Here is a 26,388-nt window from a genome sequence, read left to right on the forward strand (position 1 = left end):
ATGGAAATGTTGTTGTCTGTCGAAGCACCATCAACATCACAGGTAAGAAGCAACATACATAGCGCAGCGAAAATGTTGTTATAAGAAAGTTCCTGGTTGTTTAAACTGACTATTATTGTAAAAATATAAATTTGCAGAGCTATTTACAAAGAAATTTCAATGGAATGGAAGAGGGAATGGGTTCAGAGGTAAAAAAGATAACTGTGACTACAAATTAACTATGGATTATCTTTAGCTGCATATTATAGATAACCAAAAATTAAAAAATTGTGCAGAACAAGACATTTATGATAACTGGCAGATATGCAAGTTCCTAGTCTACGCTCCTAGATGTACAAGAAGAAGAAGAAGCTTATGAGCAACCAGTATTTGGTGATGAAGATGACGAATTAGCTGAAGATGAGACAAATATTGGAAATGAAGATTTGCCGAATTATGGTTCAGATAGCTACTACAATTTGCAATTTGATGACAATGAAAATCAGAATAATGATCCAGTACATAATGAGCAGCATATTCCAGAGGAAAATAATAGTTTCGACAAAGAAACTCACAATAATGAAGATGGTGAAGAAGCAGCTATGGAGATGCCTGAAGGATTGGAGCAGCTAACTCAAGAAGATATCCGTATTTTCCTTGAAAATGAAAGTGTTGTTGCAGCATTACAAGCTAGTCAGGAAGTTACTGGGCATCATGCTCCACACTTAAACATGGTATTTAACACTGAAGAGGAAGCCTACAAATTTTACAATGAATATGCTTCAATTTGTGTATTCTCTGTGAAGAAAGCGGGAAACTACAAAGGCAAAAATATTGGAAATGCTATTGGCACGAGAAGAACTTACACATGCAGTAAGTTTGGCAAAGTAGTTGCACCTGAGGTAATTGAGGAAAGGAAGAAGAAGAGACAAGAGAGAAACCAACAGAAAGCTGGTTCTGGACCGCCACCTAAAACAAGAAAAATAAGAAGAAATGTAAATCCTGTTTCAGGTTGCAAAGCCAAAATGGTGGTTACACTAAAAGGAGACAAGTGGGTTGTGACAAACCTAGAGTTGCACCACAACCATGAGTTAAGCCGCCCTGATGAGAGCAAATTCCTGGCATCCCATAGACATATGACCGATCAAGAGAAGCTCTTCATTCGCACTTTCACTTCTGTGAAGCTTCCAGCACGAAAGATAATGGCAATACTCACATACCTGCGAGGAGGAAAGCCAAAGAATGTTCCTTACAACAAGAAATATGTGAGCAATGTCATGACTGCAATCAGATTAGAAGACATCACAAATGATATGATGAAAGTTCTATCTTATTTTAGGCAGAGGCAAGAAGAAGATCCAAGGTTCTACTATAATTTTGATCTTGGAGAAGGGAACAAGGTCAAATGCATTTTTTGGTCTAATGGATTTTCTCGACACATGTATGACTTATACGGAGATTGCCTTAGCTTCGACACAACATTCAAGACTAACAAGTATAACCTCCCATTTGCTCCTTTTGTCGGAGTGATAGGACATGGCCACAACTGCCTATTTGCTTGTGCAATAATCAATAATGAACAAGCAAGTACCTTTGAGTGGTTATTCGAGGAATTCCTCATATGTATGGGAGGGAAGCATCCTGCAACAATTATCACAGATCAAGATGCTGCAATGGCAAGAGCAATAAATGAAGTTTTCAAACAATCTTGTCATAGAAACTGCTTCTTCCATATAAAGAGAAAGTCGGAAGAGAAGTGTGGAGGAAGCTTTAGTAAAATACCAAACCTTCATGCAGATTTCTCTGATATTCTGCGCAACTCACTGACTATAGCTGAATTTGAGCATTTGTGGCCAGAAATGATTTCCAGATACAATGTTGGACACCTGAAATACTTGAAAATTATGTGGGAAAACAGAAAGAAGTTTGTCCCCGTTTACTTCAAGCATAACTTCTTACCTTTCATTCACTCAACTGCAAGAATTGAGGGCACTAATGCAATCTTCAAAGACAATGTAGGGTCTACATATAGTGTTATCAGCTTCTTGGGTGAGTACCAGAAAATATCTGAAAACATAGAGGAATTGGAAAGAGAACATGATTCAGTAACAAGGATAACAGAGCCGGACTATTGGGTGCATAGCGAGATAGAACTTCAAGCTGGTCGCATGTACAACCGGAAGATATTCTATCGGTTCCAAAAACAAATAATGTTCACAACAAAATTGCATGTTCAGGAGGTTCAAAAGTTTGTCAGGTATGAGGTCTACAAGACACCTATGCTACAACTGCAAGATTTCAGGTCAAGAAAGTACCTTGTTTCTGTAAACCTACAAGCACAAGAATTCGCCTGCATATGCTGCAAGTTTGAGAAGGATGGCATAATATGTGCACATATACTGAGGGTCCTCATCCACCTTAACTTGTCAGAGCTTCCTGAAAAGTACTACATCAGTAGGTGGAGGCCAAAAGATAGAAAATACATGAGAGATAAGCAGTCCATCCCAATAGATCTAACAACAAGTAACAAACATCTGAGATCTTTGCGTGCTATCTAGGAAATTTTGCAATATTGCCTCGGAAGGAGCTGTGACTGAAAGGAAATACTTGTTCTTGCTGGATGAAATCAAAAGGATAGAGGACAGACTAGATGAAATGACTCAAGAAGATGAAACTGCGGAATTCCAGAAAAGAGGAAAGGGCAAACAACCATGTGCAACTAGTGAACAGCAAAATACAAGTGAACAACAACATAAAGATGGTTTCCCTGATAACCTACAAGATCCTGATGTTGTTCCTTCGAAAGGACGTCCAGAAACTTCTAAACGACAAAGGACATTCGTTGAAGAATTGATGTCAACAAATCAAATTACATGCAGCCACTTTGGTTCGCATCAACATAACATTGCTACATGTACAATGAGGCACATACCCAAGTCATTTTTTGAGAAAAGTGTGAAAACCAGCAACAAGAAGACAGCGGGTAAAAACAAAACATTAGCTAAAAAAGAGCAATTATAAAGTATTTCCTATGTTTATAATGTTTAGAAACTAATTGCTAGAGAATTTTCATTTTGTTGCAGGTAAAGCTGATGGTGAGAATACAACAAAGAAGCAAACACAAAAGAGAAACCAGGCGAAATCAACAGGCAACATGAAGAAGACATCGTCAAAAAGCCAGGGGAAAACATGCCTCTAAAACAGCAAGCTGGAGATTTGTGTGAAAAAGATTCTAGCTATTTATTGATGTTGTGAAGTAGATTCTAAACAATGAATCTGAGATACTGAAGCAAATAAATGTAATAGTACTAGTCATACCTGGAAAAAAGCTTCTGCATTTCTTCTCTGTGTCAGATTCTGATATGTCTTCTGCATTTCTTAACAAAAGCTTGTCATACATGTCTTTACTTATGAAAAGTGAAAATATGCAGTTGTCATGGTACTTATAGAAAAAGACAGTAAAGCAACCAGAGGCTGTTTCCGCATATCCAGAAAAAATTAAAACAACACTCAAAAGGTGTGAGATAACATGCCATGTTCTCCGATAACAGGGCGACAGTAAAACATTGTTCTCCGATAACACTCAAAAGGTCTGAGATAACATGCCATGTTCTCCGATAACGGGGCGACAGTAAAACGTTGTTCTCCGACAACACTCAAAAGGTCTGAGATAACATGCCATGTTCTCCGATAACAGGGCGACAGTACTTATATACACATCTCTTTGAATTTACATAAGAGAAAGAACAAACAACAAATCATTAACTATTTCGAGCACTGTGGTAGTCACTTTGGGAGTATATTCACAGCTTATGCAGCAATTTTGTTTGAAGTTCACCATTTCCATGTCTTCTTTTGATATTCTTCTTCTGACAATAACAAAAACACAATAAATTTAGTTCTAATAAAAATCATTAGCAAACAACAGTAATATATTGACCTAAAAATATAACACTATACCTATGAAGAAAACTGAATGGCTAAATTTTTGGCATCATTCTCAACATTGTAGTCGCACATAAAGATGTCATGAGCATATTTCATACGAAACGCCGTGATGTCCAAATGAGAAAATGAGCACTGAGCAGGATTCCTAGCAGTAAAGAGTTCCAGATACTTCATGCTGAAAATTCCACAATCATTCCTGCGGCGAAGACAGACAAAAAGAAAGGCAAGATGAATAGAAGCACAACATCTAAAAATGCATAAAGGAATCAAAGAAAGTGCCACAAGAAAAAACAATGCATACCCATTCCTTTGCTTAGGTACATTTGGATATGCTAATCCAAAACTGTTGAAGTCCAACTTCTTTAGCCCGGCCTCGTTTCAGGTTGCCTTGAAGTTTTTAATCTGTTTCATGCACAAAAACAATGATAGCTAGTATTACTAGCAAGAGGCAAAATTCAGGAAAGGATTACGAAAAAGAAACTACAGAAGAAAATTATTATTACCAGCAAGTTTGCAACTTTCTTCTGATAACTAGTTTCTTGAGAATAATATGAATCTAGGAATATGAAGTTGCGATATTTGATGTCAACCATGAACACGAACCAATGATCATCAAACACACTAGGAAAATACAGCTGGAGCATATAAAATACAAAATTAGATAAGCTAGAATAATAGAAACAGCAGATAATGAAATTTCGGATCATAGAAGAACAAAAAAATACCCCATCTGACAAGTGCAATGATCTGGCTTTATTTGATAAGGTGAATGATTCTACTGCTTTCTGTTTCCAAATTATCCTAGTTTCTTCATTTTTCCATTTTTCAAGAAGATAATCCTGTTTGAGAGATACAAAACTGAAACATAAATGATTTACCCTTGTACAAGTAAACTGAACAACAGATACTAGTTTCAGCAAAAAGACTTACCGAAGTAGTATTGAAGAAGAAATGCTTGTTAGATTTTCTAGGATGCTTGTCTCTAAATAATTTGCGACAGAATGCATTCATTAGCCAAGCCTCAACCCAACCGTTCACTTTCATTGAGTTTCCTAACTGCAACATGGATACTCCAATATTATCAATGTTAATTGCCCATATCCTGCAAGACATTAAAAATCAAAGTAACTTGTTTAGAGAATGCAAACTGAATAAAAAAAAAAATATTACAGAAATAAACTTACAATCTATCAGGTTCTACATCACACAGAGAAGTGACAGCTTCCCAATTTTTTTGCTGAAAAGGTTGTACTGCCACTGCGGGGCTTGGGTTGACATCAAAAGGTGAACATATGTACTTGCTGCGTTGTGGTATTCGTTGCGGAAGCACATTTTCTTTCCCATGCCATGAGGAACTCCCAAGTGACAAGCTAGTATTATACAGCTTTTCTGCTTCATCATTCATAGTATTGCAGTTCTCTTTGAATGATTTTTCACCCAAAATCTGAACCTCTGGTGATGATGACTCCTGAATTACAAAATTAAACAACATAATTACATACTAAATTGCAAAAAGTGCAACTACGAAAAGCTATAGTCATGACTCAGTTGCAAGTGTTATTGCAACTCGAGAATTCATAGGTTGCGAGACATTTTGAAACTTAACAGAGATAATAGGGAGTTGGAACTAATTTTGAAACTGACATAACACTCATTTTTGAATTCCTACCGGAAAAAGTATTGGAACTTGAGTTCAACCAGTATTCTAACTTGGTATGCAGTATTCTAACTTGGTATGCAAAAATGATAAAAAGGACTTGCAACTATGCTTGAAACTGGCATATTATTTGACTAAGGTTGCCAACCCGAGTTGCGACTAAGGTTGCAAGTAATGTATAAAAGACAGCCAGTTGCGACAGGAGTTGCAATTAAGATAAGTTTTACAGATGCCAATCCGAGTTGCGACTAAAGTTGCAAGTAATATATAAAGACGGACAGTTGCGACATTAGTTGCAATTGAGATAAGTTTTACAGATGCCAATCCGAGTTGCGACTAGGTTTAAAGACGGACAATTGCGACAGGAATTGCAATTGAGATAATTTGTACAGATTCCAATCTGAATTGCGACTAGGGTTAAAGACGGACAGTTGCGACAGGAGTTTCAATAGAGATAAGTTTTACAAATGCCAATCTGAATTGCGACTAGGGTTGCAAAAACTATCAGTTGTAACATGGGTTGCAAACTCGCGTATTTTGGCATTTGCAACTCAGGTTGAAACTATGCAACCTGAGATAGATATTAATCCAAGTGGTGACTAAGGTTGCAAATTAAATGTTTACAGTTGCGACTGTGATATATAAACCTAACAAGGCTATACGCGATATATAAAATCAGTCAGTTGCGACATGGGCTGCAAACTGGGTTATTTTTGCAGTTGTGACTCAGGTTGTAACTACACAGATTAGTCTTGCACTTTCAACTGAAGAAAAATGGCAATGATAAATAAAAATAGAAGACATGTATTTGATGATGTGCATACCTTGCCAAAGTTGTTCAACATTTGCTTGACAGGACTCTTGCTCATTGAGCTGGAATCATAATTCTGATTCCCTTCAAAAAGCCTACGGCCAACAATTGAAGCTCTGTTGTAGGTCTGCATTATTATAGCAGGAAAAGAAAGGAAAAAAGGAAGAATATATCAAAATCACTATTATCTTTTTTTTAAAAATAGAATAGTTAGAATAAAAGAAAATACAAGAATCTCACATGTGTTGATTTATATGAAGTGTCATGTTGATCCACGGAATCTATATATCTGTCATGTGTTTCTGGCGAAACCTAGAAACAAGAGAAAAAGAGCAAAAGTAAATACTTAGAAAAACAAAATTTGCTCCACCCAAAACTAATATTTAAAAGAACAAAAGTAAAAAACAACTTACAAGATCTATAAAATCATGACCCAATTTCGATGGCCATCTTGGGGAGTTGGTAAGACCAGTAACACTAGGATGATTTTGTGCACATTGAATGGTAGTGTCACATTCGGAAGTGTCAATTCTCTGATGACAAAAATAATATAATTTAAAACAACATAAATAGGAGACAACAATTAATACAAGTTAACTGAAAAAATCTGGAAGTAGATTGGCACCTCTGGTGTACTATCTATCTTGGTAACAGAATGAGTGACAGTTTGTTTGATTGAACATGTGCTGCTCAAATCCTTCTTGCAGTTCAATATAGCTAACTGTGGATTTGCAGAATGATGAGAAAAAATATATTACAAAACAGATAAAAATGTAAGAAAAACAGACTTTAAAATAATAAAAAAGGCTATACAAAATTACCTCAATCTGCTTATTATATGCGTAATCATTCATACCAATTGGACGAAACAATTCAGGCTCTTGAATTGATTTGCCCATGTCATCCTCATCTTCTAACAACCTAAATGATATTCCAGTGTCATTCCAATAGTACTTGTGTCGTGCAATCTGTAGATATTCTCCTCTATTCTCTGCAAAATATGTGTTTCGGTATAAGCATTCAGGGCAATGATAAAAAACCTAATGATATATGAAGTAAAATCAATTAAACAAATGGTTTTTAGCTAATAAAAAACAAGAATAAATCAAAAAACAGTACCAAAGTTCTGAATATTGAGAGCATCAACATCCATTGATCTGCCTGCCTCTTTTTGATCCTTGTTTTCTTGAAGGATGTCACCGTGTTTTAGTTGGTGTGAAGTATGCTGTAATTATAATAAAAGAAGTATGTTGTTAATGACGCCACACAAATTTCATAGACAAAAATAAAGTACAAATCCAATTCTAGAACACGTATTTAATAATAAAAACATTAATACTGAGTGTTCAGATGGTATGAATGGCATAGTAATGTCCTGCTATGGGAAAGCAACAACAACATGGGACAAAAAACAAAGTGAAAAAGAGCCAGCACGGGGAAAGAATCTTTCCACGGGAGCTTGAATTGAATATTACACAGACAAGTTGATACTGAAACGGGTGTAGAAACAACTAAATTTTAGAATAAAATAAGTTGTGGGACCGTATAATTTTACCTGGTCAGTATTAGTTGTGTTGAATCCATTGAATTCTTCTTGTTCTTGTTCAATACATTTTTTATTCAAATCCATCTTTACTGACGTTACTGAACAAAATCAAAAGAAAACAGTGGATTAAGAGAAACTTCATGAAAAAAAACAAAATGATATTATCAGTAACTCATTAAAAAATAAATTGAAAGTAACTATTGAAGATTTGCAATCTACATTCTTTTACACCAACTTTTTGAGTGGGTCTGTTAACTTGTCGAGAAGATAAATCATCATCAATTGATGCTCTCTCTGACTTAATATTTGCGGGCAGCATATATCCAAGACTTGCTGAGTGAACAGGTTGGGACACAATATTTGCATTTCCAGGTATATCCTTCATAGATATAAGAGAAAACAATCAAAAAGGAGAGTATGTAAGAGACACTCCAAAAAAAATGCTTTGAACTAGTTTTCATTTGCCATTCTACCTTGAATGGTACATTGTGTTCCTCAAAACTCATGTTGGCTGTTTGGGAATTACTTGAATGCTGTGAAGTACTATTCAATACTATTCGTCTCCTTTTCCTATGATATAAAGCACCCTCTATACAGAACCAAAATAGATAAAAAATGATGTTACTCTTAAGAGATAAAAATGAAGTTATTATTTACAGGAATGAATGATCCAAAAAAAAAGAATACATGATAAAAAATCCTAATTAAAAATGACAAAAAATTTACCATCGCTAGCTATTTCTTGGTCACTAGATGGCAACTTTTCAGTAGTGCGAGAATTTATTGCAGTTTTGTCAGAACCATCATCGGAACAATTCAACTTCAAAGTATCCTGGGATCCAAAGTTATTTGATTGAAAAGCTTGAACCACTTTAACAACTAGCTCTTGAGCTTTCATACAAAAACTTTTTCCTTCATCTTTCATGATACTTATGAATGAAGAAGAAATATCTTCCTTCAACTGAAGAAAAGAAAAATGTACCAACAATTCAGAAAAGTTATAAAAAAAGAAAAAGAACATTTATATAGTAATATAAACTACTGTGCTATGGATACCTTGTTGTTAACAAGACCACCAAGAGCTGCATGTAATGACTGCTTCATAATTTCATTGGACCATGCAAACTCACTTGTAGTGTTGGTATTTGTTGAGTAACATGTTTCAGATATATCCTTGATCTAAGAAATGATATAAAAGGTTATTATACCTGATAAAACATAAGCATTACTGATAAAAAAGAATAATAAGAAAAAAAGAAAAGAGATAACTTACTGGATATGCGCCGTATTTTGCATTAGTGCCAATGAACATGTCACTGAAGACTTTAATTAAATTCCCTTTCCAGATTCTGATTCTTGGCAATGTTGACGGTATATGAATTGGACTGAAGTCCACGAAATCAAGACAACGAATCTGGAAAAACCAAACCAAAATTAGTTATGAAAAAAACTAACAAACTAAGTGGCTCATAGCAAACTAACAAACTAAATTAGAGAAGAATAATCATACCGCTAAAAGATAAATACATCCACCAAGAGTTCGATTGAGTCGTCTTGCATTAAGTGGCTCATTCTGGTACTTCCTGATGTAAATCATCGTCCACTCATGAATAAACTTGGACCAGTTGCGATCTTTTATTCTATCAACAACTACTAGAGCTCCCATGTACTTGGTACTAATTTTTGTGTTTGAGTTTGGACAGAAGGGAGTTCCTAAACAAACCGCCATGAAACAACGGCAAAAAACATCATCAGGGAGAACCTCCTTAGACAGAATTTTTTCCCAAAGAATTTGATTGAAGGAACATCAATAAGGCCAAAAAGAGCAAGAAAAGCAACTTTTCCTAATTCTTCGTCACTATCAACAAGGATTTCACCGGAAGGAGTTCCAAAAGTATCAACAACTGCTTCAGGTGACAACTTGATTGATTTGGAGCCAAGTTGAATGGCCTCATCAGAACAAGAAACATTGTCTGCAACCCATTGAACAAATGCCCTTGGCACGCAACAATCATCCATATTCAGAACCTCGCCAAAACCCATCCAATTGACAAGACGCACATAGTTGCTATTAGATCGAACTGCTGCTAACACTTTGTTTAAGAACGAGATACTGCATCTGCTATAAGCTTTCAACTCATTATCTGCTTCACTGCCATTAACTTCAGATCTTGCAAAATTATACCTCTACCAAAATAAAGAAACATAAAAAGGAAGAAGTGAGAACTGATAGTGTAGAAAATTAAACAACAGAAGTACATACTAAAATATATAGTCCTGACTCACTTGCAAGTGTGGTTGCAACTTGCAACTCACACTATCAGTTGCAACTTTACTTGCAACTCGAGGGAATTTTAAGTTCCTATTGGAAATATTGGAACATGAGTTGCAACCAGTATTGAAACTTGGTATGCAATGCTGGTAGAAAATCAAAAAAAGATTTGCAACTACGCTTGAAACTGACATAAGAATTTCAATAAAAGGCAGTTGCGAGTAGGGTTGCAACTAGGCGGCTTCGATTAATCTAACTAGTGATATAGTTGCGACTAAGGTTGCAATTAGCATAATTGACTATGTAAAAAGGCGCAATTCCAACTAAAGTTGCACCTAGACAAAAATTCAACTAGCAAACACTCCAAATTTAGCCATGCATCGGGGAAATATTTACTCCAGCTCCGCCCCTGCTTCAGGTTAAAGGTCAATTGCAACTGTTGTTGCAACTGGCATATTAATTGACAAAAAATCCTTGATAAAAGCACTAAGATTATACATCCCAATCCGAGTTGCGACTAAGGTTGCAAATAATATATAAATATGGACAGTTGCGACACGAGTTGCAAATTGAGATAATTACATACATGCCAATCCAATTTGCGACTAAGGTTGCAAGTAATATATAAATATGGACAGTTGCGACACGAGTTGCAATTTGAGATAATTACATACATGCCAATCCAAGTTGGGACTAACCTTTCTCTTCTGCTTCTTAGCACTATTACGTCTCTCTTTCTTTTGAACACTATTGATAATCTATAAAAAAGTAAAAGAGAATGCTCAGATTGAAGCTCCAAAAATATAAGAGCAAAAGTAACAAATTCAGTTTCAACAACAGCAAAAAGCAAAAAAAGATCAAAGGATCATACCAGCCTTATAATCTCCTGCGATAAATCATCATCACTCACATATTCATAATGATTGGCTTCATTTTCTGCAACATTCTGATGGCCATCATTGATATAATACCCATCAAATGAATAATCCATTCGGACTTCAGTATCCATGTTCGCTATCAAAGAATCAGATAAAAAAGATGAAAAAACATGACCAAAGGGGTAGTACCTTGCAAATTAAATTTAGGATACAAGCATCCAAGAACTTTAAAACTATTTGTTCTCACCACTGATTTTACTTTTAATTACTCAAGACAACTACACAATTAAACATGACTATAGGCAGTTTGAAACTATGTTAATCCAATCATTAAGCAATTTAAAAAACAGGACCAGCTATTGTACTTTGAAGGCATGCAGTACAGCCAACCAATTTCACTTCTGAAAAATTATAGAACACTACCAGCCAGAGATCCACGAAAATCGCACCAACTAGACAACGAACCCACATAAGAGGACAACTACTTTCTCCCTATCATTCCAGGTTTCAAAATAGCAAGTGAATATGACATGAACAAACAACGAGGCAAATCTATCAGATCTCTCCATCCTGAAAAACGCACACGAACGTACCACAAAAACCTACCAGATCTCTCCATGAACCAACAGTAATGCTCAAAAAACAAGCATAATCGACTAGCACCATCATATAGACAACATATTCAAGGCTGGTTACATAGGGATTCGACGAATTGACACCCAGATTTGGTCCGCAACTAGCAAATACAGAGCAAAAAACCAGCCGATAGAGAACCTTCTCACCTTCCCCCGTCGATATCCTGACCGCCTCCAACGCAGGAGACGACTCACTCCTCCGAGGCGGCGAAACCATCTCTCCTTCTTCGCCGGCGACACCTCCCTCCTGCGACGCCGCCGAGTCCTCCATCAGGCGACGCCAGCGACGCCTCCCTAAAGCGACGCTGGCGACGCCTCCCTCCTGCGACGCCGGCTACGGCTCCCTGCTGCGACGCCGGCGACGGCTCCCTCCTACGACGCCGGCGAAGCCTCCCCACCGACGGCAGCAACGCCTCGCCCCCCATCCCCTTCTTCTCCCTCTGCCGCTCCGTGGTTCGAACAGTGGAATGGATAGGAGAGGAAAAAGCGGTGGACGATACGCTCACAACTACCAGACACAGACAAGCGGGACCCACACAGGCAACGGTAGGCAACAAAAAAAGCCCAACAACTACCAGACCACAACCCAAATAACAATCTGGGCCCAACTAGACAACATAACGGGCTGACTGGGCTGACACAAATCTTGATGCACATACAAATCCAACGGACAGAAAAACGACCGAGACATAACATAAGTTTCAGCTGACTGAAACTTAGCAAATTCGCTGTATTGTTGCTACAGGAAACTCCCACCGGCCACGACGCACATCGCCAGACCAGAGGCCGCCAACGCCAGCACCGGCCACTGCAGCAAGTTTTGTTCATGGTATATCGTGACGCAGAGTCCAGGCTATATCCAAGCTATTGGTGTGCTCCTACAGTCCTACTACTATACACAAACATGTCCACTACCCATCGCCGCTCAAGCTTAGCTCGATCGATGAACCCCTTCCCTTGCCTTCTCGGTGGCGACGTCCTCTTCACACCCTTCAGTCCTTACCATGGACCTCCCGCCTTCCCCGCCACCAGGTCCTTGGTCTTCTCTGTCACCTCCGCCGCCTTCCCCGCCGCCAGCTTCTTGGTCTGCTCTGTCACCTCAACGCCGCTGTCCATGAACTCTGCGAGCTCGGGACCCACGGTGTCCCCTGTGACGCCGACGCCGACGAACCTGGGGCCCTGCTGCGCGGCCTGCTGCTCAACGAGGGCGTCGTCGCCGTGGTGGTTCTCGCCTTCGCCGACCACGCGCGCGCGCTCGGTGCGGGAGTGCGTGATCTCGCGCGCGGCCTCCTGTGCGTCCGCCGCCGCTCGCGCGCCCTCCGACCTCGACGACATGGCTGGTTCGTGCAATGTATGTGTGGCGGTAAGCAGGACGGTTGATATGTATAATTGTGCGCTGAGTGATGGCAAGTGGACACGTTGATTCGGTGGAAAACTGGAAACACACGTACGGACTTACGTGGAGCGGTGGAGGTGACACGCGACACGTATATGCTCTTCTCCCCGGCGGTGGTTAAGTTCCTCCGTCTCTCCCCCGCAAAAGGGAAAATCTTCCTGTCTCTGCTCTAAGTTAGACCGCGGTTCCCCATTGCGCCTCCTCTTCTGCAGTTCCAGTATCACTGCACCCTTAACTTAGAAGATCTTCTGTTAAAATACAACTGAACAGCCTCTCTTCACGAAAAGTGGTAATGGCACATGAGCTCCAGTGATCCCGCCAGCTGGAGCTCTTCTCAGCCGTTCGCGCAGCAAAACTGGCTCATCCATCTAGCCGTAGCCTTGCAGTAGAGAGAAAGCTTCATTAGTGTATACATGTAAGTATATGAGCAGAGTTGATGTATTTCCTGCCGCTGCCCATTTAATGGACACCACTGACCACGTGCACAGCACCTGTGCCAACATCACATACGTAACGTGTGAACGTGCACTGTGTGTATGTACCCTGTAGCTGTGCCTGCAGGCTGTAGCTGCAAGAGGAATAGCCGGATAGGTGTGGGTATGTCATCCCACCACGCGTCTACCCATGACATCGAAGGTCGAATCCCACCATGGGTTAGAGCATCTCTAGCAGAATCCGTAAAACGCGAAGTGAAAAATAAGAGTTCAGTTCACCGAACTCGTATTTACGGGTCGGAAAACTGCTAGCGCAGAACAGAGCCCCTAATCAAAACCGTGAAACAACCAAAGGTCCACGTGTCAGCATTTTTCTTTTTTTCCTCTTTCTCTTTCCCTTCCTCTTCCCTGAGCCTGCACAAGCCCCGCCTGCACCTGCACCAGCCCCGCAGCGCCGGCCCCGCGCGCCACGCACCGCCGCGTGCCGGCCCTGTCCCGCGCCAGGCATCGCCGCGTTGCCGCGCGCCGCCCCCGTCCCGCGCCGCGGCCGAAGACACACACAAAGTTCATATTAAAAAAACCAGAACTGAAAAATTTCTAGGTTTTAAATTTTTCAGATTTTAAAAGTGTTCAGAACATGAAAATATTTAGATTTTGAAAAGTTTCCAAATTTTGGAAATATTCATATATATATATTTTTGGAAATATTCAACTATTACAAAAATTCATATTTAAAAAATGTTCAGATTTTTGAAAATAGTCAAGTGACGATGCGGCAGACAACAGAGAGGAATTACCACGCTGATTCGTCTAACAGTAAGCCCGACTAACTAAATGGTCTTCAAGCTGCTTAATTACTTTTATGTGGTCTGCCCAAACAATTATAGCAAAATATAGTGTTTCTTGCAACAACAAACCACTGTTGTGGTTCTTTGCGAGAAAGACACCAACAAGTGGTTCCTCTCTCTAGCAGCATGACACAAACGGGCATAAAGTCATCGTTTGGCTATCCGCGGTGATGTAAATATGGCTCAAATTTGTATCGTGAATGCGTCGACGCGGATGCTGCGCCGTCGCACCGCGTGAGCGCTCCAATCTTCCACGGGCCCACCTGGCAGGGACCCCGTACGCTTCGTCTTCTGGGCGGCGTGGCGTAGCAGTACCGGTGGGGCGACATCGCTTTTCTGCACACGAAATTAATGGCTTCTAGCCGCAGCAATGCAGGTTCACCAGGCCTTGCCATGCGTGCAGACCTTAATGCGTGCCACCGCCCCATCAGCTGCCTCCGACGTATAAATTGGGCCTTTGCGCATCCACCCCCGTCACACAACCCTAGCCACCTCCCAAATCTCCAATTCTAGCTCCACCACCAACCTTATCTCTATCCACCTTCTCCCCACGAGCTCCATGGCTGGTCCTAGGGGGCGAGGTCGCGAACGCGGCCGGGGGCAGGGCGGTCGTGTTGGATCTGCACTGCCTGCCTGATCGATGTTGCCTGCCCACTCTCCGCCGCCGGAGTGAACGCACGACAGTTATTTCGCGTTCGTCGTCCACATCACTGAGGACCCGTTTGGTAGAAAGAAACTTCCGAAAACTTCACGGAGTTTCTTGTTGAATGGGAGTCGGCGGCCTGAACCTGTGAGAAGTCAGCTGCGGCTTTTGTCTGTGGCCCGTCGAAGTCTTGTTCGACGGGCAAGGCAAGATGTACCTCGATGCTGGCTTCGAGGAGTTTGCTCGCGCCCACCGCCTCGAGGTCAGGTGCCTAGTGCATTGCCTCTACGAAGGCGGTGGCGACATGAGCATGAGGGTTTTCAACGACCCATCATGTCGCATGCACTACCACAGGGTGATGACAACGAGGGGCAGCTGTAGGTTACATGGTATTCTTTCTTTGCAGCGAAGATGACGAGTGACAATTGAAGCCACAAGTTAGGTTTACTCATTTTACACTATTTACAATTGATATATGTCTCAAAACATATGTAATATGTGTTTATCTATCAATGAAAAAATACCTACAAAATAAGAAGTAGGACAGGCCGTTGGGGGCACCCCCAGACGCAAACGACCAATCATGGCCCGACGATCAATTTCGTGTCCGCGGCGCCGACAAAAACAGACACACAGGATCATTTTTGGTGACTTGACCGAAATGCATCGGACCGCTCAAGATACCCTAAATGTAGTTACTAAATGCGTCAGGCCGCTGAAAATACCCTAAGCTTAAGAATTTAGTTACTCTAATCTTATGACTGCAGAGTTGAACTTCAGACCATAGATATAGACGAAGGACCAGTAGTGCGGGTCAAGTTCCCAGCACCCCCAAAATTCAGAAGGCGGAACTCAAATTTTAAATAGGGCAGCTGGCAGCAGGACATCAAATTGAATGCCACTGAGCACCGTTGTCCACACTATGTGCAGGCATAACAGGTGACAGATGGTATACAGTTGACTTCCGGGGGGCCGCACCGTCTCACCAAACTTCTGACCGTGGCAGTGTAGTCCAATACGGAACAGATGGTATACTGGATTTTTCAAGCGTGCGTATTTCCTGCAAAATATTTCTAGCACAGCTACCAACACGAAAATCAGCGAATCACAGAGCACCAGCTGGCGGGAGCACTGGTGCTCATGTGCATGAAATCCCCTTCCCTTCACGAAAATTCCTCTATGCACTCCGAATTAGAAACAAATTTCCCGTGTTTAAGATACACGGTGGAACCAAAACACCAAATTCCTCTGGCGGACGGAATACTAACGAGAATGGGTTTTAGGAAGGTGGATGGATCAATAGCTACACCCAATTGCACGGTATTCAGTTTAACTTATCTAATCAGACTGTTAAATGCATGCTTTTTTCTTATCAATTATTTATCTCCTTAATGTGCATGGTTCTAGGCTTCTAGATATGGTGGCTAAGACAAGATCGTATACATACATAGTTACATACGCAAGGAGTGGACACGCACGAACGCAGCTGGAAGTGGTCAGACACTATATAAGACACAGGTTCTCTGCTGGCTCAACTTAGCCATTTCAGATCGTTACATAAGCTCGTATGGAAAATGGAGAATGCTGAAGGTTACTTGTGAACACAAGACATAACAACCTTGAAAGCACAACACTAATTTTTTTTAACTCATGCATGTCTCTGGGATACCAGCATACTTGTCGACGGCAGTACACAGCTATGAAACTTACGGAACAGGCAAACTTGTGATGAGGTTAAGATCAACACTTCCCAAATTTCTTTTGAAGAACAATTAGGAGCAGCTCTGCATTAAAGCGGAAACTGAGCGGGACGTGATCGACCTAATTGAACATCGAGTCTCCGTTTCACTTTTTTACACCGTTACTTATCGGACGAAAGTTACACGAATGAAAACAGCATCAGAATACAGAAGTTCCATCAGTTTTAAGTTGACACCAAGCTCTCTGAATCTATTTTCTGTCCTCGACGAAGTATGGTCAGCAGTCCCTGCGGCTAAGTCACAAGGGCACATAACCCTTCTGGAGCTTTCTAATCGTCATAAGGGCACCCTATCATGTTTTTCCCACCTATCTGAGCCAGCGCAGTTTCAAACAGATGTATTTAATTATCACCTTTTGTACCGAAAAGTGTATTTGGCACATGAGCACCAGTGCTCCTGATTTTTAAAAATCATATTTTTTGGATTTGAAAAAATATGAAATTAAATACTCACATACATATAAACATTCTGAAGGTACGGTAGAAATTTTGAAGAAAAATATGCTATATTTTAAGCTATACAAAAAAGACAATTTTCTGACAAATATATACCTCTATACGTAGCCAAAAATTTGTTTTTTTCCTGTAGCTCAAAATACAATGCAATTTCTACCGAAACTTTGCATGAATATTCATAATATGTGTATGTATTCATGGAATAAATGTGATAATTTTTTGAAATGCAGAAATTCAGTTTTTTAAATATTTTAAAAACTAAAAGCACTGGTGCTCATGTGCACCAAATTTGCTTCCCTTTTGTACTAGGTACACTACGGGAGAGACGGCGTGTGCCGACGGCCAGTCGATGTGCCGATGGCCAAATGTCGGGGCCGTCGGCACAGAGGCCCTCGTCGACCGGCGACGGAGTTGACCGTCGGCACAGGCCGGCCGTCGGCGACGGAGTTTAGGTAAGATACTTTCTCCCTTAACTGATATAAGATGTTTTAGCTTTTTGTAGATTTATTTATTTGATATGTATCTAGTTTACTTTTGGTATATAGATTTACTCATTATGGTGTGTATTTAGTTTACTTTATAATTTCTAAAACATCTTATATTTTGAACAAAGGGAGTATTTATTGTCGAATGAAAGTTTTTAAAAGATTCCTCATAAGGTATTTAAATGACATAACCACAAAAGGCTGAAAAGCTTCTGGTCTCTGCATTTGACAACACCCACCAGATTCAAATAGAATGTGACCGCATGCAACAGGGCACAAAATGCTGAAATATTAATTATATTATACTGGTAAATAACAATTTTGTTCCAATACTACTGTTTATGTGATATTTTTTACTAAAGAACGACGGACCGCTATAGCGGCTACGACAATGGGGCTCCGCACAACATGTCTGTCCGACACCCATCTCAAACTTCCCTCGAAGAATAGTTCTTTACCTATGTGGCTGCTCGCTGTCACACTAAATGTTTTCTTCTCTCCGACCTTGGAGAACGTGAGTGTCTCCGGGAAGACGCGCACTACCAGTGACTTGGGCACATCCACCTTTGCCGTGTATGTCGATGTTGCGGGCCCAACATTCGTCACAGTCCGGTTCACGGTGAAAGGCGTTGATGTCATCGGCATAGTAATCGTCGGGTAGTTGAGCTGCACATCCTCGATCTTCGGCAGGTTCGTGCAAGTCAGGCTTGAGTTGCGAACGATGGTTGCCAAGCCATCCTTGCCGAGGAACCAGCAAATATAACCCGCATAGTCAGTGATGCCAAGGTCGTACACCAGACCAGGGTCTGCGGCTCTTGTGACATTCACATGGCCTGCACCTGTGTCATACACACTAGCTTTGGTGTGATGCTGATCCAAGATGGAGCCACCAGTGCTATTGACCATGTCTGATGTTGTCAAGATGGCGGACTTGATGGCGGCTGGTGACCAGCTGGGATGAATGCTCTTGAGAAGCGCTGCAACGCCGCTGATGTGCGGCGTGGCCATGGATGTGCCAGATATGATGTTGAAAGGCCCAGATGCAGAGTCCATCTTTGGTGGCCATGCTGCTAGGATGTTGAGACCTGGGGCTAATATGTCTGGCTTAAGAAAGCCAGGAACAATGAAGCTTGGACCCCGCGAAGAGAACCATGACACGACAGGGGCCGGGCGGATGCCAAGCAATGTGTTGTTGTAGTTGAAAGAAGCCACAGATGTTGTCTCCGATGATGCCGCATAAGATGTGAGGATAGCGCCATCGGCCGCGGTTACCTGCACCACGGTGGAGTTGTAATCCCGAAGAAGTGTGGTGTAGCCACTGAGGTCATCGTTGAACAACACCACGCCAGCTGCGCCGGCGCCGATTAAGCTGTGGACTTGAGACTTCTGAAAAGCCGACATCGTGGACTCACAAACAATGATCTTACCGGCGACGGAATTTTCATCGCCGTATTCACAGTACCGACGCGCCTCGGAGAAGAGGAGAGGGTACGACTTCGACCTCGGCTTTGCTTCCTGTGTAAGCGCTTCCCCGTGGATGCTCTTGCCATTGCCGAGATGCACCTCCGCTCCAAAGCTCCTGTCCACTGTACCGGCAGCGACAGTGAGCAGCCATGGCGCGTCATTTGTGATCGAGCCTGAGTTGGGACCATTATTTCCGGCCGCGCTCACAACGATGACACCCTTGGATACGGCGCCAAAAGCACCGATGGCCACGGGGTCCTCATCAAATCTTCTGCCCGTGTTTCCACCGAGGGAAATCGAGAGCACATCCACCCCATCCTTGGTGGCTGCATCCAACCCAGCTAGTATGGCGGATTCAGCACACTGATTGTCGGCACATACCTTGTACATGGCGACATGGGCGCCAGGAGCTATTCCAGCTGCTGTACCCGTGCCAACGCCATGGTACGCGCCAGGGACGAAGTTCCCGGCGGCCGTGGATGAGGTGTGTGTTCCATGTCCCACCTCGTCGCCAGAGTCATCTCCGACAAACGACTTGGCACCGATGAGCTTGTTGTTGCATCGGGCCGCCTTGCACGAGCCCTTCCACCTTGGTGGGGGCGGTGGTATTCCATGGTCATCAAAGGAAGGGTGTGCCGCATGGATGCCAGTGTCGAGCAACCCGACGATGACTCCCTTCCCGTAGCGAGCTTCGCTCCAGAACCCAGTGCCGTTCCTGAGCCCGAGGAACGCCGGCGTGTGCGTGGTCATGAGTTGCAGCTTACGGTCCGGGAACGCACGCAGGAACCCTGGCTTCTTGGCCACCGAATATAGCTCAGCCTTAGTGAGCCTCGCGGTGAAGCCATTAAACACTTCGGTGTAGGAGTGGAGAAGCCGGGACTCGATGGATTCACCGGCATGCAAGCTTGGCAAGAAAGACTCGTGCCACCTACGGTGAGCGTCTTTCCCGGCATCCGAGCGCAGTGGCTCGACAAGCACGATGTAAGTGCGATAGGCAGAGGGTTCTGCGACATTCCGTTGAGGCCTTGCGGTGGATGGATTGATGTAGCATAGTGCAGGTGTAGAGAAAAGGGTGGCTAGCAAGACAAGGGGCGGTAGGAAATTGGAAAATGACGCCATTGCTAGAGCCAGACACACAGATAGGATGAAGGTGATGGCGATGCTGGAATAGGATCGACCACCGGGTCATCTTTATACAACAGGAATGGCCATTGTAGATTACTTGATAAATGCACCGCATGCAGCAAACATAAATGACTTTAATTTCTTGATAAATGCATATAAGACATAAATGGTTAGTATATCGTATCTTTGGCACAAGTTAATTTCTTGATAAATGCAGCGCATGTAAATGACTTTAATTTCTGCCAAATCTGGATGATCTGGTTAAGATCGTGGGATATGTGCAGAATATACAGGATCTTTTCTTTTATTATCCACGTAATCTTGAAGATCACTACTACTATTCGGATGAACATAGTATATAGTCATAAATGGAAATGAGATTTTCGAATTAACGGCTGGTGGGTTGCCCCGACATTTATGATGTGTAGTATAGTATCTTTACGCAAAAAAATAAATGCATATCGTCTCATAAATTATATCCAAAAAAATCTTGTCATAAATGAAAATATAGAAACATGGGATGGGACCAGTCTCACAATTACCTCAAATTATGGGTTTAGTCAAAGTTAGACTTTGTAAAGTTTTACTTAATATCTAAGAAAAAAATACCAACATGTACAATATAAAATCTATTGTATCAGAATCTTCATAAATTATATTTTCAAATTATATGCATTTGATATTATGAATGTTGATATTTTTTCTTCTATTCTTGATTAAACTTTACAAATTTTGACTTTGACTTTGACTAAAGCAAAACATAAGGTAATTGTGAATGGAGGGAGTGGATTAGAATATGTCGACGCATTTCTATCTAGAAATGTAAGTGAGATCCCACCAAAGTTCCACTTATAGTTTATTTTATTTTATTGACTTTAAGATTTTACCAAAATTTTGAACTAGAAAATTCAAAATGAACTATAGGTGAGACTTTTGTGGGATCCCACTTGACACCTTACTTCTATCATTTGCAAATCTGAATATTTTATATATAAGGAACGTGGACTTTAGAACCTGAGTATTTTTTATATGAATCAATTGTTAATCTTAGCAAATAAGTGTCATAGGGCTAAAATATTATTGAACAGATTGTTAATCTGAATATTTGAGTAATCCTAATAAAAAGGTTAAGGTGACTAAATCTCCTATTGCTTCCAAATGAATTGCATGTTTAGAAATAGCAGAGGTCTAAAGAACTTGGCTAAGCACTTACACATCGTTGATAGTATTAGAGAACATGCTTTAGATTTTATTGCCATTTCTAAGACGGGCAAGCAAAATTACTCAACAAGTTTTCTAAATTGCCTTTCAGGCGGGGAAGACTTTGATTGGGTATCCCGCCCACCTCGAGAGCGATCCGATGGCCTATTAGTTGGGGTTCGAACTTCGGCTATGAAAATTTTACATAATTCTGGAGGAGATTTTCATATACAACTCTACATACATAATAAATCTGATAATTTCATATTGAGTTTGGTTTCCGTCTATGGGGCTGCTCAGGATGCTGCTAAACCTGCTTTTCTTCGCGAGTTGGTTAATCTAGCAAAAGATAATCTGTACCCAATCATTATTGGGGGTATTTTAATTTGCTAAAATTCCCACGGGTGAAGAGTAGGGGCAGGTTCGACACGCATTGGCCTTTCTTATGCAATGACGTCATTGACAGCTTCGATTTAAGGAAGGTTTCAATGATTGGGAGATAATTTACATGGGAAAATAGCCTCCCAAAGCATACTTACGAGAAGCTAGACCGGGTATTGATGGACTCGGATTAAGAATTAAAGTTCCCTCTTGTCTCGGTACGGGTCCTGCCTTGTATAAAAGCTTTGTTGGACCATGCTTCTATTTTATTTACAACCGGGACACCATCACCTCAGCGTAGACGCCGGTTCAAATTTGAACTTGGATGGCTACAAAGGGAGGGTTTCTCGGATATGATTAAATTTATATGAGACAAACAATTGCTGGGAATAACCCAATCCAAAGGTGGAACAATAAAATACGCTCGACGCGTAAATACCTTGGGGATGGTCTAAGCACATGACTGGGCTACTCAAAAAGGAGAAATTCATCCTATTATAAAAAAATGATCTAGAGGAACTCGCCGATGTACGACCATTGACTACGCATGAGATTGAACTTAAAAGTCAATTCAATTCAACGTTAGCTGGTCTACTACGTGAGGAGGAACTCAAGTGGTACCAAAGATCGTAGGCCTAATTTTTACTAGAAGGATATTCGAATACAAGATACTATCTTAGTGTCGCCAATGGCCGACACAGAAAGAAACTCATTCATTCTCTAGTCCAGGAAGAGAGAGTGATTGAAGGTCATGACCAACTAAAGTCCTATATTACTCATTGGACCGTACACATCTGTATGTATGATTTCCAATAAATCTATAGCTCGCTCCATAATACCAGAGAATGGAGTCTTAGTCATTTTTCCCATCAGACATGCTTCACATCTATCAAGTGATTCAAGTAGTCCATCAGAATGGAGTTTCTTCATGCGCTTCACTCCAATATGACCAAGACAACAGTGCCACATGTATGTACAATTATCATCAGTTTTTAATCGTTTAGCATTAATGTTATAAACATGTGTATTATTACTATTGAGATTTAACAAGAATAAACCATTCATCTCAGGTGCATGACCATAAAAGATATTATTCATAAAAATAGAACAACCTTTATTCTCAGACTTGAATGAATAACCGTCTTGCAATAAACATGATCCAGATGTAATGTTCATGCTTAACGCAGACACAAAATAACAATTATTTAGATTTAAAATTAATCTCGACGGTAGATGAAGGGGGAGTGTGCCGAATGCGATCACATCAACCTTGGAGCCATTTCCAACGTGCATCGTTACCTTGTCCTTCGCTAGTCTTCGTTTATTTCGTAGTTCCTGTTTCAAGTTACAAATATGAGCAACCGAACTAGTATCAAATACCCAGTCATTACTACGATTACTAGTAAGATACACATCAATAACATGTATATCAGATATACCTTTCTTCTTGATGTTGTCGTTCTTCAGATCTGCCATGTACTTAGAGCAGTTCCGCTTCCAGTATCCTTCTCCCTTACAACAAAAGCACTCAGTATCAGGCTTAGGGCCAACCTTGGGTTTCTTAGGAGGCGCATCAGCTTTTTTGCCGCCCTTCTTGAATTTACCATTTTCATTAGGCCTGCCCCGTTTCTTGAAACTAGTGGTCTTATTGAACATCACTTGATGCTCTTTCTTGATCTCCACTTCAGCAGTTTTCAGCATTGAGAAGAGTTCAGGTAATGTCTTGTTCATGCATTGCATGTTTTAGTTCATCACGAAGTTCTTATAACTAGGTGGCAGTGATTGGAGGACACGATGAATCCCCAAAGCATTAGGAATCGTAATTCCGAAATCTTGGAGTTTCTTTGCATGCCCAGACATTTTGAGGACATGCTCGCTAATGGAGCATCCCCTCTTCCATTTTACAGTTAAAGAACTGTTTAGAGGCTTCACAGCTTTCCACGGCCGAATGAGTTTCAAATATCATTTTGAACTCACTGATTATATCATGAGGGCCGTGGTTCTCGAAGCGTTTTTGAAGCTCTGACTCTAATCCATAGAGCATGGTACACTGAACTATGGAGTATTGAGTCTTCCGAGTGAGGTAAACATTTTTAACCTCATCAGGAGCAATCTCTGCAGGTGGATCACCCATCGGTGCATCGAGCACATGGAGAAGTTGTCCAGTAGTGAGGACAATTGTTGGGGGTGCTCCCCGACAATGCCCACCATAAGGGTCTTAGGGCTGATGGAATCCTGTAGGCTAGTATGAGACACCGGTGATCGAACAAACGGGAGAGAGATTTACACAGGTTTGGGGCCCTCGATAAGGTAAAACCCTTACTTCCTGCTTGTCTGATCTTGATTATTGAAAGTATATCGGGTTAGAATGGGGTAGGCAAAGGACTACGATGGTCTCGCCGAGAGGGAAGGGTTCTAAGCTCTAGGTTTGATCTTGCGGTAGTTCTATGCATGTAAGTTGTGTTCCGGCAGATCCTTTCCTGGCCTTTATATAGCAGGCCAGGTCTCGAGAGATCTCTTCGGATCGACTAAGTTACAAAGAGTCATAAAACGTTGTCGACGCTGCTAGCTCACGGGTCCCATATGTCAGCCTCTATAAACAATAAACATTGAGGATGTTGCTGCCTCATGGGTCCCGCATGTCATCCTCTCATAACGATAAATGTTTTCTTTTCTTGGATTTATTTACCAACTGATTTTTAATTTTTTTTATTTTTGATCCCCTGCCGTCTTTGAAACGTTGACGACGCTTAGGCTCATGGGTCCCCGATGAAAGCCTCCCCGTACACGAAACATGTGATATCTTGATTATTTTGCAGACAATAAACAGTGTACTTCGCTCTGAGCTATTGTAAACGGATAAATTAAATTTTTATTTTTCATAAACAAACTTATATGTTGAATCTCCTTGTTTTTTGTTTTTGCGAAGCATAGGACTTTCCTGTTTTTTTTTAGAAAATCCGAATTTTTCCTGTTTTGGAGTGGGCTCAAATTGTACGAGTCAAAAGGCCCAGCAGGATAGTTCGAAGGCCCAAATGTCCAGATGCAACCCAATTGAAATCTTTCTCTTCTTGGATTTTTTTCACCCCCTGATTTCTGGCTACTCCATTTTTCTTTTGGTCCTGTGCCGACTTGGAAACGTTGAGACCGCTGCTGTAAAATGGGACTCGCATGTCATCCTCTATGTACAATAAAGTTTCTTTTCTTGGATTATTTTTGGCTCCTGATATTTAGTCACTTGCCTTTTTTTCTTTCGATCTCATGCCAACTTTAAAACGTTGAGGAAGCTGCTGTCTCATGGGTCCCGCATGTCGTCCTCTATGAACAATAAAAGTTTCCTTTGTTGGATTTATTTGTTACCCCTAATTTCTGGCTATTTTCCTTTTTCTTTTGATGCCCTGCCCCCTTTTAAACGATGACGACGCAGCTGGTAGGTCGGTCCCACATGTCATCCTCTATGAACAATAAAAGTTTCCTTTGATGGATTTATTTTTGACCCTACTTAATTTCTGGCTATTTCCTTTTTTCTTTTGATCCCCTGCCGCCTTCGAATAGTTGAGGATGATGCTGCCTCATGGGTCCCGCATGTCATCCTCTAAGAAAGGTAAATGTTTTTTTTCTTGGATTTTGTTTACCAACTGATTTTTGGCTTATTTTTTCTTTCGATCTCCTACCGCCTTTAAAGCGTTGACGACGCTGCTGGCTCATGGGTCCCCAATGTCAGCCTCACTGTACTGCAAATCCTCTTTATGCAAAGGTTGAGGATGATACTGCCTCATGGGTCCCGCATATCATCCTCTCAGAACGATAAATGTTTATTTTCTTGGATTTTTACCAACTGATTTTTGGTTTATTTTTTCTTTCAATCCCCAGCCATCTTTAAAACGTTGACGACGCTGCTGGCTCATGGGTCCCCGATGTCAGCCTCCCCGTACAAGAAACATGTGATATCTTGATTATTTTGCAGACAATAAACAATGTTTTTCGCTCTGAGCTTTGCAAGCGGATAAATTAAATCTTTATTTTACATAAACAAACTTATATATTGAATCTCCTTGTTTTTTGTTTTTGTGAAACATTGGACTTTCATGTTTTGGAGCGGGCTGAAATTTTACGAGTCAAAAGGCGTCCAGCACGATAGTTCGAAGGCCCAGATGGCCAGATGTAGCCCAATGGAAATATTTCTTTTCTTGGATTTTTTTGACTCCCTGATTTCTCGCTACTTCCTTTTTCTTTTGATCCCGTGCAGCCTTGGAAACGTTGAGGCCGCTGTTGCTAAATGGGTCCCACATGTCATCCTCTATGTACAATAAAATTTCTTTTCTTGGATTATTTTCGGGTCCTGGTATTTGGTCACTTGCCTTTTTCTTTCGATCTCATGCTGCCTTTGAAACGTCGAGGAAGCTGCTGGCGCATGGGTCCCGCATGTCATCCTCTATGGACAATAAGAGTTTCCTTTCTTGGAGTTATT

General features: G+C 41.1%; 1 protein-coding gene across 1 annotated transcript; it reads right to left on the minus strand.

The window, feature by feature from the left end:
* Positions 1–18,031: 18,031 nt before the first annotated feature.
* On the minus strand, positions 18,032–20,358 carry LOC127321349 (subtilisin-like protease 1). Its single transcript, XM_051350373.2, has one exon. It carries the CDS (start codon positions 20,328–20,330, stop codon positions 18,087–18,089), a length of 2,244 nt encoding a protein of 747 aa, XP_051206333.1. The 5' UTR covers positions 20,331–20,358; the 3' UTR covers positions 18,032–18,086.
* Positions 20,359–26,388: the final 6,030 nt, after the last annotated feature.

This window comes from Lolium perenne, chromosome 2 (genome assembly GCF_019359855.2).
Source record: "Lolium perenne isolate Kyuss_39 chromosome 2, Kyuss_2.0, whole genome shotgun sequence".
Taxonomy (NCBI): domain Eukaryota; kingdom Viridiplantae; phylum Streptophyta; class Magnoliopsida; order Poales; family Poaceae; genus Lolium; species Lolium perenne.

Excerpts from the sequence above, each read along its gene's own strand:
- LOC127321349 (XM_051350373.2), bottom strand. The coding sequence starts at position 20,330 with ATGGCGTCATTTTCCAATTTCCTACCGCCCCTTGTCTTGCTAGCCACC.